General features: G+C 38.8%; 1 protein-coding gene across 3 annotated transcripts in view; it reads left to right on the top strand.

The window, feature by feature from the left end:
* LOC118817048 (zinc finger protein 501-like) overlaps nt 1-13,304 on the top strand; it is a 57,610-nt gene extending 44,306 nt beyond the window's left edge. Inside the window, exons 1-2 of one of the 3 annotated variants that reach the window (XM_036583711.1) lie at nt 10,558-10,659; nt 11,215-13,304. In XM_036583711.1, coding sequence (XP_036439604.1) covers nt 11,345-12,130 — 786 coding nt within the window. In that variant the 5' untranslated portion in view covers nt 10,558-10,659; nt 11,215-11,344 and the 3' untranslated portion in view covers nt 12,131-13,304. Of the gene's footprint in view, nt 1-10,557; nt 10,660-11,214 lie in introns of those variants that run through there. The other 2 variants (XM_036583712.1, XM_036583710.1) reach the window with 2 other exon arrangements.
* Nucleotides 13,305-16,219: the final 2,915 nt, after the last annotated feature.

Genomic DNA, 16,219 nt, shown 5'->3' with positions numbered 1-16,219 from the left:
GCACATAAGCTCTCCAACAAAGTACAAAGCGCAAACAAGTGCAAATTGGTACATTTGTTAATGATACACAATAAGTGACATTCCTCACAGTAAACATACATGATTTTTATATATTCTTTTATTTGTTTTTATACCAAGACTAAATGAAGTGAAGTAAAAACAATATACAGCTTAGCAAGCACATTCTGACACATTCTCTGAACAGCTACAACAACTTCTTGGCGCCCAAATGTCCTCTCAGCTTAACACCAGGGCCATGGCAGAACTTGCGATCAAGTATGGACAATATTGATGGATTTCCTTATTTTTGTGTGACAGTATATTTTGATTTTCTAAGACCAGACCAAGTATTATGTAAGATTTCACATCGTGGCCTCTGCTTCAGCTCAGCTGGGCTCAGGCTGAGTCTCTGTGGCCTTGCCCGGGCAGTTCAACTCATCTATGCCATAAAAAACAAACACCCGTCTTCTGAAGGAGACTACATCTTGAACAAACACCAGGGATAATAAAGATATTTACATTCATTTGCACTTTATATTTATTATTAAACTGCACCTTCTTTTACAGCATCTGTAAATAGAAATACTACCTTTCACTTATGTGCAATACCCTTATGTGCAATACCATAGCTGCTACATTCTTTTATATCCACCCTTTTATTTAAATTTTTAGTCATTTTATTTTCAATTATTTTATAGTATAATGTTCTATTTATACTTTTTAAAATTATTTTAAATCATATAGTCTTTCTTTTAATATATTCCATTTAATATTTTACATATTTTTTTGCTTTAGTCCTAGTTTAATCTTATTTTTTGTTTATGCACCTTTAGGATTGCTACCCAATTTCATTGTAACCTATGCAATGACAATAAAGAATCCTAAATCTTAAATCTTAAAGCGAAGATTTACAGCCTAAAGGGGTTTTATGAGTCGTGAAACAATGTGGCTGTTTGGAGAGTGCTCACGCAGTAAGACTTTGTCTTTAATCAACGGGGGGACTTGCTCAGGGTAACTTTTTTCACTGGATTCACGAGGGGGAAACAGCTTTGTGAAAGTGTTTCAACACCATGCCCTGCTCCACCAGCGCGTTCACTTTCTCTACCTGTTTGAAAAACAGTAGGGCTGTTAATTCAGGATGCAGACTTGATGTCGTTATAACCCACCACTGCTTGTACCGCTAAACTACACTCCTCCGCTGAGTACTCTACACTGACCAGCACCTTAACACCATGCCAATGTGTGAGCTGCTCAAGCCCCCTTACCCCCACACCCCTCACCTAACCAAAATTCCCCCTACAAACCCTGCCCTGTGAGCCCTGAGCCAAATTCAATGAAAAATAGAGAAAACAACAAAAAAATAATTTAAGGGAAAGAAAAAAGCCAGAAAGAAAACCAACCACTCTCACACACGCACTGCACTTGCATCTCAGAGGCCCACACATGCGCAAAAGAGAGAGAGAGAAAAAGAGAGAGAGACAGAGAAAGAATGAGAGAGAGAGACAGAGAGGTCAGGTTGGTAAACAGTGTTGTTTATCAGTTTGATCTCAGACTATAAATATGAGAGAAATCAAATCTTTCTGTGGTTAAATTATTCAAAATAAATAAAAAGAGATTAAAAATAAACTGTTTTCTCTGTTTTCTCTGAAATGTACAAAGTACAGAGAAAGATTCACTAAAAAGAACAGAAACACAACTATGTGTTTATATATGAGATACACTTCTGATTTACTGTTACAGAAACAAACATTTATCATACACACACGGGCACACACACATTCACAAACACACACACACACGTATCTTGTCTTACTGTACTGACATTTATTTTCATTTATTCTAATGGTATGTAAATGTAAAATCACCCTGAATATGTTTCTATAGAGTTTGAAATGCAGAAAAATGAATACAATTCAGGGATTTTAGTGTAGTAGCCCTGCATCATTGTTGGGGTTGTTACTCTTAAACAGTGCTGATTGACACATTACTCATTAATGTTAAAGTACTGCATTACGGTACTTATTTACTCCCCGTGGATATAATTCCTTACTCTACTCGGTCCGTTAGTTCTGTGTTACTGAGATGCATTGTTGTGTAATTGCCAGTCAAACAGATAAAAACTTTTTTACAGATTTTTCTTAAATTATTGTGATCAAACACCTTCAATAGTATCTGCACAAAAAGTCCTGCAGAGAATTATACAGATAAAAACTGTTACTTTACAGATTTTTGGCTGTGTTTCTCTTTTTCAGAAGACTCTGACTGGTCAGAGACAGAATATTTACATTTCATGTCTTTCAAATTCCTTTTTCATTTATAGACACAGATGAGAAAATCTGCCCCACAAAATGAATTTACATAATTGGTTCAAATCATCAGGATCATTTTGTAATTACTGTTTATTATTCAACTGACTCCAAATTTACAATACACTGTGATAGCAGGTAGTCACTTGGGGGATGCATTGCTGCTGTTCTTATCCATCACTGCCTCTGTGGCGCTACCAGAGATTTTCTAACACCACAACTAGAGACTCTAATCCTTTGCCGTTCAGCCTTGGGGAAAAGTGTAAAGATGGCTCAGCCAATCATATCAGACCTTGCAAGGGTTAAGCAAGTGTCAGCAATCACTAAAGTTGTGAAAGGATTTTATTTACAAGCACACTAAAATAAAGATTAGCACTTATTCAAACTATATTGTAGTGTTCACCGCTTTTCAGAGAAGCAGTTTTTGCACAAGTCATAGTGCTTTACTAACAAGCTGTTCTTGGCCACAGCTACACTGTACATATGCGGAAGCCTAAACTATGCCTTATTCTCTCAGCAATTAGCTCGTTGCTGTCTCTCAAGACTGTTCCACAGCCTAGGCTGCAGTTGAGGTAGTGCAGGTCTTCAGTAGCACAGAGTCTATGAAGACTCCTCCTTAGCAGTCTATTGGTCACACAAATGGAACAGTCTTAACAAGGCTGCATGGTGACATCATCAGAAAGGTCGCGCCTCCTGCAATTGCAGCATGAAACCTGTGAGCGAGCTGGTGAGAGAAAATAGAGGCCACTTTATGAGGTCATGAAGACGAATTGAAGGACATGAACAATTTACATTTTAAAATAAGCTCTGCTCCAATGGCTTCATTTTCTGCCATTTTCGTGATGCTGTTTTTTTTTCCTTTGCATCGTTTGTGTACAGAACCATGGGTAACCAAAGGTAACCAATCAGTTGCATCCTTGAAATGACTCCAAACATAGGCATGCATTTCTAGACTGTATAAGAAGGGTGCTACACTTTGGAACAGCCTTCTATGATGTAGCAACTGAGAAATGCAGCCTACCTCAGCTGCAGCCTAGACTTTGGAATGCAGATGCAGTTCTTCTTGCTCTACCACATACCTTCATGAAGAAAAACTAGCCCCACCTTCAAAATAAGAATGCTTATTAGAACAACCTTGTGAACAGATGCTGAAGATCAATAACCTATTCTAACATTCCTTCTTCTAATTCAAACATTTATTGAAGTGCTACAATATTATATACAGTCTGCATCAGTGTGTAGTTACAGAATGGAGATATCTACCTACAATATGGAGTTCTGCAAATTGTAGTCAACATAGTAGGCTATCAGTTTTTAGCATATCAGTTAGTTAACTAAGTTCACATTAGGTAAAGAAAATGTTTTCATATTTCACTTTAAAACAGTCACTCCAGTATTACCTATTGTGATAACTCTTTGATCCGCTGGGAGAAGTGAGGACGCTGGGAGAAGTGAGGACACTGGGAGCAGGGTATTGAGATGCAGAGTTTTCTTTTTATTTCACAACACAAACACTTCAACTTTTCAGCTTGCACAACTAAATAAGAACTGCTTTACTCATGACTTTTCAGTCTTGAATCTGCTCAGTTCACTCTGTCTCTCTCCTGGTCTCTTTTATTCTCTGTTCTCAGTGCAGAGAAAATACATGACTATAAATTGGTGAACATCATCAGCTACTCAGCCTGCTGGTTCAACGTGACTGGCTCTCTGTCCTGCATGTGACACTCCTCCACATACCCACTGGACTAGTTCTGGTGCTCTCTTTTTAGTGAGATCAGTCAGGTGATGCTTGAACAATTAGGTACACACTTACAATAACAGCCAGCCAGCTCCAGGAACTGTGGGGACAAACTTGTCCATGACCCAAGTGTATGCCCAGATACCGTACCTCCATCCAACCAATCACACACTTTTTGGGTTGGCTGTGAGTCCTGCCCAACTCAGCAACTTTAGGATGGGCCTCAAATATTGCATATGCTGCTGCCAATCATTACAATGGACGATTGTCTTCCAAGCAGGCAGCAGCATGTGCACAGTGGGTCCATAAGCCGCTGAGACGTAGCCAGGGCTGCAAACAACCAGAACCAGCCACACATCCCAGACCTTTTCTTATTACAGGATCCATCTGCTAACAATTCTCTAACCAACCCTTTAAACTGAGGACAATTAGTCTCCAAGATCAGAGAATAGGAGGGTAATTGCCACCTTAATGCCACACTTTTCAATCCTAAAATCAACTGAGAATGGCACCAGGAGATAATCATGAATGTCCGTGTGCATGTCCCACACTGCATATTCACCAGATAAGCCTTCTCTAATGCCATGTCTTGAATTAAGTATTGGTAGATTGTGGTTTGATCACAGCTGGAATCAACCAAGGATTGATGTACATCCTTGAGTACTCATTGGTATATATATATTACATTCTTATTCAATCAGGGGAGAGGTGCGGCGATGCAGGACCCCCAGCCTCCATGCGGTGATATGGGTCCTGGAAGTGCCTGAGTTCTTGTAAATCTGAGTTTAATAAAAAAAAAAACACAAGTAAGCACATGTGAGAAGAGGGAGGAAAAAGAAGCTAAAGAAGCGGGTCTGAGAAATCAGCTTGAAGTGAAAGGAAGGTGTAAATGTAGATGTAGATGTAGATGTGGACTGTGACTTCAAGCTGCAGTTCATTACAATTTCACTGAAAATGTGTCTTTTCCGCAAGAGTCACTGTTGGGATTCTCTTTAGCTTTCAGGGTTTTAGCGCTTCATTTGAAATAAACCTCACTCCACTCACGCTTTTAGATCAGCGTCGCAACAATCAACAATAATAATAAACCTTACTTAATATCTGCATCTTTGTCATTAGTTTATCAAGTTGAGTTTAACTACTCACTGATTATTCACTCACTGGTCGCTGATGCTCTGCCAGAAATCAAACACAGATCTTTGCTGTTATTTTATGGTTTGTCTGTCATTTTTATCAGCTGGAGCTCAAGCTGCAGGAAGAAGTCAGACGTTAAAACAGGCAGATTATACTGACGGTACAGCGCTGATATGCTGCTAGTAGAAGAGGAAAGCTGGCTCTACTGATGAATTCCACCAGCAGTGAACTGAAAAGGGTTTGGTTGGAAGCAGACCCACAGGTTTCAGCAGTTTGTTTCAGACCCGAATATGGGTGGAGTGTTCGCACACATCAAAACAGACCAAAGTAAAAAGCTTTGATAGGTCTGCAATGAACAATGGGCTTATTTATTCAATATGAACAAATTTTTAATGTGATGCCTGCAACACAGTCAAAAAGTGGGGCAGAGGCACAATAAGAGTGAAAGGATTACAGAATATTCAAGTTACAGCTTTTTAAAGCATTTCAAAAAAGGTGAACTGGTAAATGGTGAGGGTATCATGGTTGGATATAAAAGGTCCACCAATAGCTCAGTCTTTGCAAACAAAGATGGGTCATGGCTCACAACTTTGTGCCAATCTTCATGAGAGAATTATCAAACAGTTAAAAAAACATGTCTCAATGCAACATTGCAAAGAATTTAGGTGTTTCACCATCCAACCATGCATAAATATTTTGAAAAGATTCAGAGAATCCAGAGAAATCTCAGTCAGTGTAGGACAAGGCTGGAAACCACTGTTGAATGTGTGTGACCTTCGAACCCTCAGATGGAACTGCATGAGAAACTGTCAGGATGCTTTGTTAAATATAGCAAAATGGGCTCAGGAATACTTCAGAAATTCATTGCCACTTAACACAGTCCACCACTGCATCAAGACATGCAACACTATTGAGCAAGGAGAAAGCCAAACATCAACTCTATCCAGAAACACTGCCGAGTTCCTTGGGCCCAAGCTCATCTCAGATGGTCTGAAAGACAGTGGAAATGTGGGCTGTGAGTCCACATTACATCTTAGTTTTGGGAAAAACAGACCCTGAAAATCTGCCCACAGTGTGGTGACTTGCGAATGTGTGAAGGTATCACTGTTGCAGGGTATTTTGGGATTTTAGAAAAACACATGCTGCCGTGAAGATGACGTCCATTCCTGGAAAGTAAACATACTTCTGTCCCAACATTTTTGAGTGTGTTGCAAGAATCAAATTCTAAATTAATTTATATCTACAAATTGCAATAAGGTCGTCAGTGAAAACACTGGACATCTTTTCTTTGTACCTTTATAAAAGTTTAAGAGAATTTTAAAAAAGAGGCTATGAGGCCATATTAGATGAGCAGTCAGAGCTTTTGTATAATTTAATATTATTACCGACTGACCAGCTCATTTTCACCCAACAAGCAATTATTTAGCAGTGATTGTAAATGTTAGCTAAATTGGGTCAGTTGGTTTACAAAACATAAGTATCTAACTAAAAGCTGAATTTGAGGAATGTAGTGCCTTGATCAGCCAGTATGGTCATCTTTGGATATTAGTAGTTACTAAGAAATTAAATTTGCAAGTTAGCTAACTTGCTTATCTAGCAGATATTAGTTAGTCAGCTGGCTAAATAACATTCATTTCGTTCCATACCAATAAAAAATAAGTGGTGAAGAAAAGAGGAAAAAAGGAAGAAAAATGTAAAGAGAAAAACAACAGACAGAGAACAGACCTATCCAGAGCTATCAGGCAACATTTGCAGATATAACAAACATAGAAGTAAGAACATATAACAGATCAACTAGAGGGAAAAAGTTTGATATATTTGGGAGAAAGTTTTCCCACACCCTTTTGCAAGTTATTTACTATGACATGAGTAAATATAAAAAAAAAATATATATATAACCTCATATCCAAAAAGGATGGTATGAGGTGTAAAATGAATGAAAAAGAATTAAATGATGTACAAATCATTTAAACTGTATGTTTAATAGAAAATACTGCAAAGATAACATATCAATGATCGAAACTGATAATTTAATTGTTTTTAAAAGATATATTCCCATGTTGAATTTGATGCCAGCAACATGTTACAAAAAAATTGAGACTGGGATAAAAAAAGACTTTGAGTAATGCGAATTGGCAACAGGTCAGTAACAAGACCGTCCCAGAGAGACTGAAACTTTCAGAAGATGGACAGGAGTTCAACCACTCTAAAAGATTGCATGGGCAAATAGTGCAACAATTCACAATAATGTTTCTAAATGTAAAATAACTTTGGGATTTAATTGTCAACAGTACATATCGTTAAAAGATTCAGAGAACCCAGAGAAATCCAGAGAAAACTCTACCATGAAAAGGAGAAGGAACCATTTATATATATGACCCAAAAAAGCTGCAGCCTTTTCTGGGCCCGAGATCATTGTGATTGAATAATTACTGTAGTGATTAATATGTTTCAGATGGCTGCCATTCCTTTAACCCTAAATGATGAACTGAATAGCTTCTAATTTCTTAAACAACTATGGAGGACAATGTCCTTGGTGGCCATGGAAAGGATGTTAGTGTGTTTCAAAAGGGTCAAAATTGGGTTAAGAATGGCATTATTAAAACCTGGAAGGATAGCAGTGAACTGTTAACTTCATAAAAGAAATGTGGTAGGAAAAAAGTTCTGAATGACTGATCAAAGATTACTTAAATGCTTAGTGAGATCAAATTGTAAAAAATGGAAAGCAGAACTCACGGCTGTGTTTAATATTAAAAAGAAGAGCACTTACACATGCTCAATGCGACAAGAACTCACAGGCTTAGGACTTACCAGCTGTGTGGCCATAAGAAAACAACTTGTTAGTAAAGATAATCAGGAAAAAAAGGCTTAGTTTGCTAGCGGGCATAAAAATTGGGCTCTGGAGCCATGGGAAAAGGTCATGTGATGCATGATGAGTCCAGAAGCAATGCACTCATCATGCATAGTGCCCATTGAATGAGTGTCTGGAGGCAGCGTTATCTGGGTTGTTTCAAGTGGTCAGGTCTGGGCTCAGCAACATTATGTGGCTATAAAATTAAGTCAGCTGAGCACCTGAATGTACTGAAGGACCTGGTTATCCCATCAATAGATTTGTTCTTCTCTGATGGTATGGGCACATTCCAGAATGACAGTCAAGATTCATCAGGCTCAAACTGTGAAAGAGCGGTTTAAGGAGAAATTGGCCATCACAGAATCCTGACATTAAACCCCCTGGATGTCTTCTTGGTGTGCTGGAGAAGACTTTAAAATGTTAATGCAGCTCTACTTGGAAATAAATGTTGTGATGTTGCATGAGTTTGTTGAAACAATGTGATGCCGAATGCACATCATAATCAAGCTAAAAGTTGTCAAACAAAATATTAGAGTGTGCAACTTTTTTTGGCCAGGCAGTATATTGTATGTCTACTGAGACCTCATGTCTACACACATCTCTTTAGCTCATTTAGCTCACAGGAAAAGGAAGAAGATCTGTGGAAGAAGGGCTTTTACAGGGAAGAAAAATACAGGCAGAATGGCTGGAGGCAGCTCAGTTTTCCAGCATGTGTGGGGAAAAACACAGTGGTAGTTAAGGCTACAGAGTGATGTTGTCCTGGAACAATGAAAGCAGTGTAGTTTACAAGACTATGTAAAAGTTGAAATAAATTATTTTTCTATATAAACACAACATAAACTTATTAGTGCCTGCTTTTGTCTTTTATTGCTACAATCTGTGTATGTTAATGTTGACAGCTAAATGTTACACCAGGTGCACAAAAATCTAGCAAAAATACATAAAACAGCTTATGAAATGCTGACTGTGCAGAGCATTTTTTCTGGGTTCTTTTTGATATACAATAAAAAACCTGGTTCCTTAAGGTGGACAAGGACAGTAAGTGAACTGAAAAGATTCAAAAACGTATATATACTTATGTTTATGTGTAATACTGGTGCAAGTTGAACATAAACCACAGATATGACTCATAACAGCAGCCTGTTCCTCAGCCTGTGGTTAAATTGCCCCCAGACAACGAGACAAGTGCCTGTGAAGACAGTGAGTAGTTGGCCAGCTGCCTCCAGATTAGAATACACGTCTTATTGTTGTTGTATGGAAAAATTTGTCAATACACCAACTTATCATACTAAATCAAATTTTACATTTTGTGTAGATGAATTAGAAAAACACGCAAATCTGATTAAATGCTGAATGGTGAGTGTCAGAGTAGAGAAAGCACAAAAATATGCAGTGTGTGTGATCTCAATGATTGGGATTGGGAACATCTGAACTAGATCATCAACCTCCTGAATGGCCCTCACACTACACCCCCTCTAAACAGACCACCTAAAACAACCACCATAGACACTCTTACCAGCTCTTAAATCTACCAGCCATTGACTTGCACCTCCCGGCCAGACCTTCACAGCTCTCACACTACACCCCCCCTCTCTAAACAGACCTCAAACACCCACCATAGACATTCCTATCATCTCTTAATCCGCCAGTCATGCACCTACAACCCCCACCTAGACATTCACAGCTCTCATACTACACCACACTCTAAACAGCTCTCCAACACCCATTATAGACACTCCTACCAGCTCTTAATCTACACCCCCCCCCCGCCAAGATGTTCACAGCTCTCAGGAAGTACTTCATATTGTTCTAAAACAAACTAAAACAGCTACACGGTCAGTATGACATGACCTCTTTTACACATTTGTTTTCCTAAGTAGATGATTGTGGAACAGATAGTCACTCACATAAAGGACTCATGAGATAAGCCAAGAATCACAAAAGTTTGTTCCAAAAGTTGGCTGGAACATTTTAATCCACTATATTACAGCATTATTACCACAATAAATTGACTGACAAGTTTTCTAGGTAAACGTGACAGTATAAATCATGAATAATTCATAAACAAATTGCTTGGTGTTCGAAAAATCTGACTACAAAAACATTATTACTGGTTTGAGTGAAGCTGCCTCTGTGAGTCTGATCTTTTTAAACCCATCAGATCTGATTTTGCTTTTCTCTCAGAGCAACAGTGAGCTGGAATTCACTACAGGAGTCTCTAAAACTCACTCTATCATTTTAAACTACACATTGGACTTTGTCACTTTGTTTTGTGCATCGACACATTATTCTTACTGTTTAGTATATTTTGTTCTATTATTTATCTCTACTTTCTTCTGTAAATCTGTAAATAGTGTACGGTAATACTTTGCTCCTGTCATTTTGCTGTTGTTTGCTCTTTACTGTGCTTGGATTTTGAATCCCAGCGCAGCTCCGTGATTCCGCGACCTCATTGGTTGGGCTTGAAGGCGTAGCTGACGATGCTGTTATTGGCTGTGATCGGGGAGGCGGGACGCAGCCTGGCAAGCTGAGCAGCCTGAAAGTCCACGTTCAGAGCGAATTTCTCCGTGAGGACCGCGTGTTGTGTTTGGGGGAGACTCTGAAACGGAGACTCAGTCTGAGATTAAAGAGCTGTAAGTGCTGCTTTAAGCTGGTTTCAGTCCTTATATGTCGGTGTAACTGACTGATGAGGGTCTTTAAATGTCTGTTAGAGCCTCATTGATGGAAATGCTGCTCATCCTGCAGTGATTTAGAGGAGGAGCTGCTGTGATCGGGTTTTGGGGAACTTATGTGTGTCTTCACGCTGTGTTTATTAATGTCTACCGTCTGAAATATTCAGATAGTTAATGTAAACATCTTAATTTATGTGTGTTTGGGTGTCACAGATGGTGGATTGTAAATGAAGTGATTATTCTTTTTGTATTTATTTGTAGGATATGGATCAATCAATATTTTGCTCCTGTTTAGCTCTTGTTTTGCTGCTGTACTAGCCCTGCAGTTTTCCAACATCAGTGGTCTATTTGGTATTTAAGGAATATAAATCATAAGGTTATTGAGTTTTTCCACATGACATTGAAGTTGATTCATTCTTTACACCTTTTGCCAGTTGGTGTAGGTGAAGCATTTGCATTAGACTTGTTTTGTTGAATTGCAAATTTAGTTTATATTTTCTTTTCACTTTCTTCTAGAAATGACTGACGTCCTGTTTCAAATCTTCTCTTGCACTTTCCTACCCAGCTTATATGTGATTCCGTAAACACGTCAGGACATTCCACCAAGAGGAAAATTAAGCTGCTGAAACAGTTGAGATAAAAGAATATGGCGTCCAGACAACATTCCCGTACTCAGGAAACGTCATCTGGTACCCTCCACATGAACACATCTTGCAGACAAACACAGAAACGCAGCAAGGAGAGAAATCACTACTGCTTGGAGTGTGGAAAGAGTTTTAGGGTACGGAGTGCTCTCGAAATACACCAGCGCATCCACACAGGAGAGAAAACATATCACTGCTCAGAGTGTGGGAAGAGTTTTACTGAACAGAGTATTCTCAAAACACATCAGCGCATTCACACAGGAGAGAAGCCATTTCACTGCTCAGAGTGTGGGATGAGTTTTACTGACCGGAGTAATCTCCAAAAACACCAGCGTATTCACACAGGAGTAAAATCATATCACTGCTCAGAATGTGGGAAGAGTTTTAATCGACAGAGTCATCTCAAAAGACACCAGCGCATTCACACAGGAGAGAAACCGTATCACTGCTCAGAGTGTGGGAAGAGTTTTAATCGACAGGGGACTCTCCGAGATCACCAGCGCATTCACACAGGAGTAAAACTGTATTACTGCTCAGAGTGTGGAAAGAGTTTTAATCGACAGAGGACTCTCCAAGATCACCAGCGTGTTCACACAGGAGTAAAACCTTATTATTGTGCAGAGTGTGGGATGAATTTTACTCGACAGAGGGCTCTTCAACAGCACCAGCGCATTCACACTGGAGAGAAACCGTATCACTGCTCAGAGTGTGGGAAGAATTTCAGGCTTTCAAAGACTGTAAAAACACATAAGTGCACTAAGGACAGTGTTGGAAATCAGCAGAAATGAGTGGAACCTTAACACGGCCTGAGAGTAAAAGTCAACAGGAAACGGTGATTCTAGGCCAAATTTCAGTCTGTTTTTTGGTGACAACCACCTCTTGTTTTTTTGCAGTTTTTAAAACCTAAGCATAAAATTAAGTGTAATTTCCTGTGCTGAACACAAATTCAAGCCTAAAGCTCATCCACCCAATGAGAAGGTGTGGTACTGCATATTCTCCCCAAAATGAGTTTTATTTCTATTATATGTGTAAAACAATCAAGAGGCTCCACATTCAGTATTTTTAATTTAATTTAGTAAATCTAAGCTAGTGTAATGTTTCTGATGCAATGCTGGATGTTTTGACAAACACTTTGTTTTGGTTTAGAGGCAAAGCGTGTTTTTGTAACCATGTTAACTTGTTGAGATGATTTTTCTCCATTTTCTTTATTATTATTGTTTTAAATAATATATTTTTTAATTCTCCTTTTGAAATTCACTGTTTACTAAAGAACTGGCTCATTTTGCTGTCACATGCCAAGCTTACACTTGTTTTTAAACCACCACCCTCTACGGAGCCAGCCAACAAGTCTACCTAGGCATCGACTTTTCCGACTGTTTATGGGAAGTCATTTTTTTTAACCCCCCCCTCCCCACCTTCACACCATAAACACTCCAGAGAGTTGTGAAGCCCCCCAGAGAATCTACAATTCTTCCTTCTTGTTTGAATCAAGCCATGATATGGTTGAAACCTTTATCATGAAACTGCTACCGTCTCAAATTAATATAAACTTAAAACTAACCTTAAAGACAAAAACTCTTTATGACGACCCAGAGAGCTCAAGAAGCATGCCCAAGCATGCTGCTCCCAAGCAGAGAAGTGAATTTTCATAAAAGACTCTGCTTCTGTCATGTGTCCACAGTGCCATCCAGTGGCTGAAGTCAGACATGTCATATGATAAAAATCTTGCACTTTCAGACGAGTCATAATTCATATTTTTTAGTTAAATTTTAATTACTGAAAAGGTATTCTGTGTAGGTTGTCATGATAATGTTGCTTCCAATTAGAAACTGTCATAAACTTAACTAAGAGCTAGTTAGTCTCATATAACGCTGAATTGCATGTTTTCATTACCTTTTTCTTTATTTTTCTTTGTTGTCCACAAAAAAATGTTTTCTGATAGTGATGAGGAGGAGGATGTAATTCTGGCATTAATAGTGAATTCATAATAGCCTGTTATGCATTGTGTAATCAAAATGTTTTTCTTTGTTTCTTCTTTTTGAAAGGTATATTCTTTAGTATAAGTAGAATGTATTTACATAAGAAAGGATGCAGATCATAGTAGTATGAATGTCAGTTCACCAAATTGACTTTACATGTATTATACTGCTTGCCTGAATGTGAGTTATCAGAACTGTCATTGGTGACTGTATTATGGCTTCTTCCAAACTAATGCTCTGTTCTTTGTTGTTTCTTTATTGCTTAATTGTCTGTATCGATAACATTCTTTGTTTATCCTTTCTATCTTTCTTTCAAAACAATTTGAGTTACAATAATAAAAAAACCCAGAAAATCATATCAGAAAACAAATATTTTTCTGAAATGTAATTTAATTTAATTTAATAAGCTCCCTGGACAAAACATCAGTCACTTTTTGTGTTTAAGGTGGTAGTAACTTCAGGCTCCTGCAGATGTTGTTGCACGAGGATGGTCGGGCTATAAATACCTGTGGGGTGTGCGATGGGATTCATAGATTGAGGAGAGGTGGTACAGAGCAGTGAATGTCTTATTCGATGTGTGGAAAATGGGTCGCAAAGCAGATGTTAGTGATTAGCTAAAAGGAGTTATTGAATTTGGGCCAAAGGCCACAGTGTGAAGGAAACAGCTGAATTTGTAGGTGTATTGAAGCATACGGTCATACGGGTCTACCAGTAGTGGCAAAAATCCCAGTGTACAGGATATTCTCGTCAGAATTGTCTGCGAAAGACAAAACTGATGGACAGGGAGTGCTGGTTTGTTTCACGGCTCGTAAATAAAAATCGCTTCCCAGCGGCGAGTTCTTTCAGAAATTGGTTGCCTGAAAGTGAAGCAATTTTTATTCACAAGCTGGGTCCCTCTCTCACACACCCAGCGCCACGAGGAGGCAAGAGCGGGCTTTGCCCCCTGAGATGGATTTTCTACCCCCAGTTTAAGTTTAAGGGGCAACATTAATGAAACATCTCCTTTTTCTATCAAGTATTTGAGCTGGTTATCTGATCCAGTTTCTTCTCCCTTCTCCCTTTGTGTCGTACAAACACTCAGACATGGTTCTGATCGGGGCAGATCCGAGGGGGGCCAGTGCCACCCTTGAGTGAAGCTTGGCCATCCCAGTTAAACAAAGTGCAAATCAGCTGCCCCTTTTTCTCTCAGAATGAATAGTGCCCTTTGGACAAGTTCTAATGTTTAATATGCCGCTTTACAAAACTTAAAATTGTCCCTGGAGAGTTTTCAGAGCTTTGTTTGGTTACATACATAAAATGGCTGGAAATAGCAGCCTGATTTGAACTTTTTTTGCTTGCCACTTTCAGTTGACATCACATGTCAGCGCCAAGTTGAGAATACTCAGGCGTTGTGCCAAACCACGAACAACAGCACTAAATAGCATCCCTTCTCTGCCTTGGTGTTTATCTTTAACTGTGAGAGGCTGTTTACTTGTTTAGCTTAGCTAGCTGATCCGAGCTAAACAGGTACTGTGTTTACGGTTTTTTTCTTTCTTTTATAATGCTTTTATTTATTAAACTTGAAATCTGCTGCATATATTATGAGTGTCTGTCAGGTATTTAGGTAACAGGTGTCGCTCACAGCCTACAGTTTACCCATTTACAGCCTAGTTTAGCTGCTGTTTTGGAGATAAATGGTTGTGAACAGCTAAAAGAAATCTAATCTAATACAGGTTCTTCATGAGTCATTGTTTAAGCCTGATCTGATCCCTTCTCACCTTCTCTCTGTCTCTGTCTCTCTCTCTCTCTCTCTCTCTCTCCCGCTCCCGTCCTCTCTCTGTCTCTCTTCCCCCCTCCCTCTCTGCCTTGGTGTTTGTCTTTAACTGTGAGAGGCTGTTTAACTGTAAAATGAAGTAATAATGTCTGATTCTGTATGAAGTGATCAGCAAGCTGGGTAAGTTGCTGATGTTCCTGCTGATTTTAATGGTAGAAAAAAATCAGTGAAAATGGGCAGCAGGACTCTCACTAAAATTACATTACTAAGCAATCTACTCATAATTTTGACTCAGTTTTTTCTCTTAAATGAACTTCATTAAACAGTAATATTCTCTGCACAGTCTTTCAGGGATTCTAAAATGCTTTACTGAAGACAGATAAACTAGGAAGTCTATTATCTAACCATGAAATGCATGCAGTTTAATGTAAACCTTGTTCCTTACACAGTTCACAGAAAGGTGTGTAAATGTGCACTAGCAGAGCGGACTGTGATCAGTCTCAGCTCTGAGAACTTTTTTCCCCACATAATATCATGTTTTGCTTTAGTGTTTTTCTGTACAGATTATTTCCAGTGATGTAGCCAAGTCAACTCAGAAATATTTTCAGGTTGTGACAGCAGAAGTACGAAAACTTAGTAACTCGAGTACTTTTTCAATAAACTACTTATTTACTTTTACTTGAGTAATTTTGCTTACTAATACTTGCACATGAGTAAATGATCACTGAAGTAACAGTACTTACAGTAGACAACAGTGAACGGTAGGTATTCAGTACTGTTTACACCCCTGATTGCTGTAGTATCCAAAGTGAGTGCTAGGGTGTTGTTAGGAGGTTACTTTGGTGTCCAGGGTCACTGCTATGGTGTTACAAGGTGTTTGGTATGGTATCCATGTGCATGGCTGTAGACTTCTGGTTGCTGCAGTGTTGCTATAAGGTTGCTATAGTATAACAGAGAGTTGTTAGGGTGTTGCTAAAAGGTTTCTATGGTATCCAAGGTGGTTGCTAATGTGTTGCTAGGTGGTTGCTAATGGTAACACGGGAAGTTGCTAAGGTGTAGCTATGAGGTTGCTATGGTGTCCAAGATGGTTGCTAAGGTGTTGCAAGGTGGTTGCTATTATGTTGCAAGGCATTTGGTATGATCTC

Source organism: Colossoma macropomum, unplaced genomic scaffold, assembly GCF_904425465.1.
Source record: "Colossoma macropomum unplaced genomic scaffold, Colossoma_macropomum, whole genome shotgun sequence".
Taxonomy (NCBI): Eukaryota; Metazoa; Chordata; class Actinopteri; order Characiformes; family Serrasalmidae; genus Colossoma; species Colossoma macropomum.
Note: the sequence above shows the minus strand (reverse complement) of the source record. Positions and strands in the feature narration are given on the sequence as shown.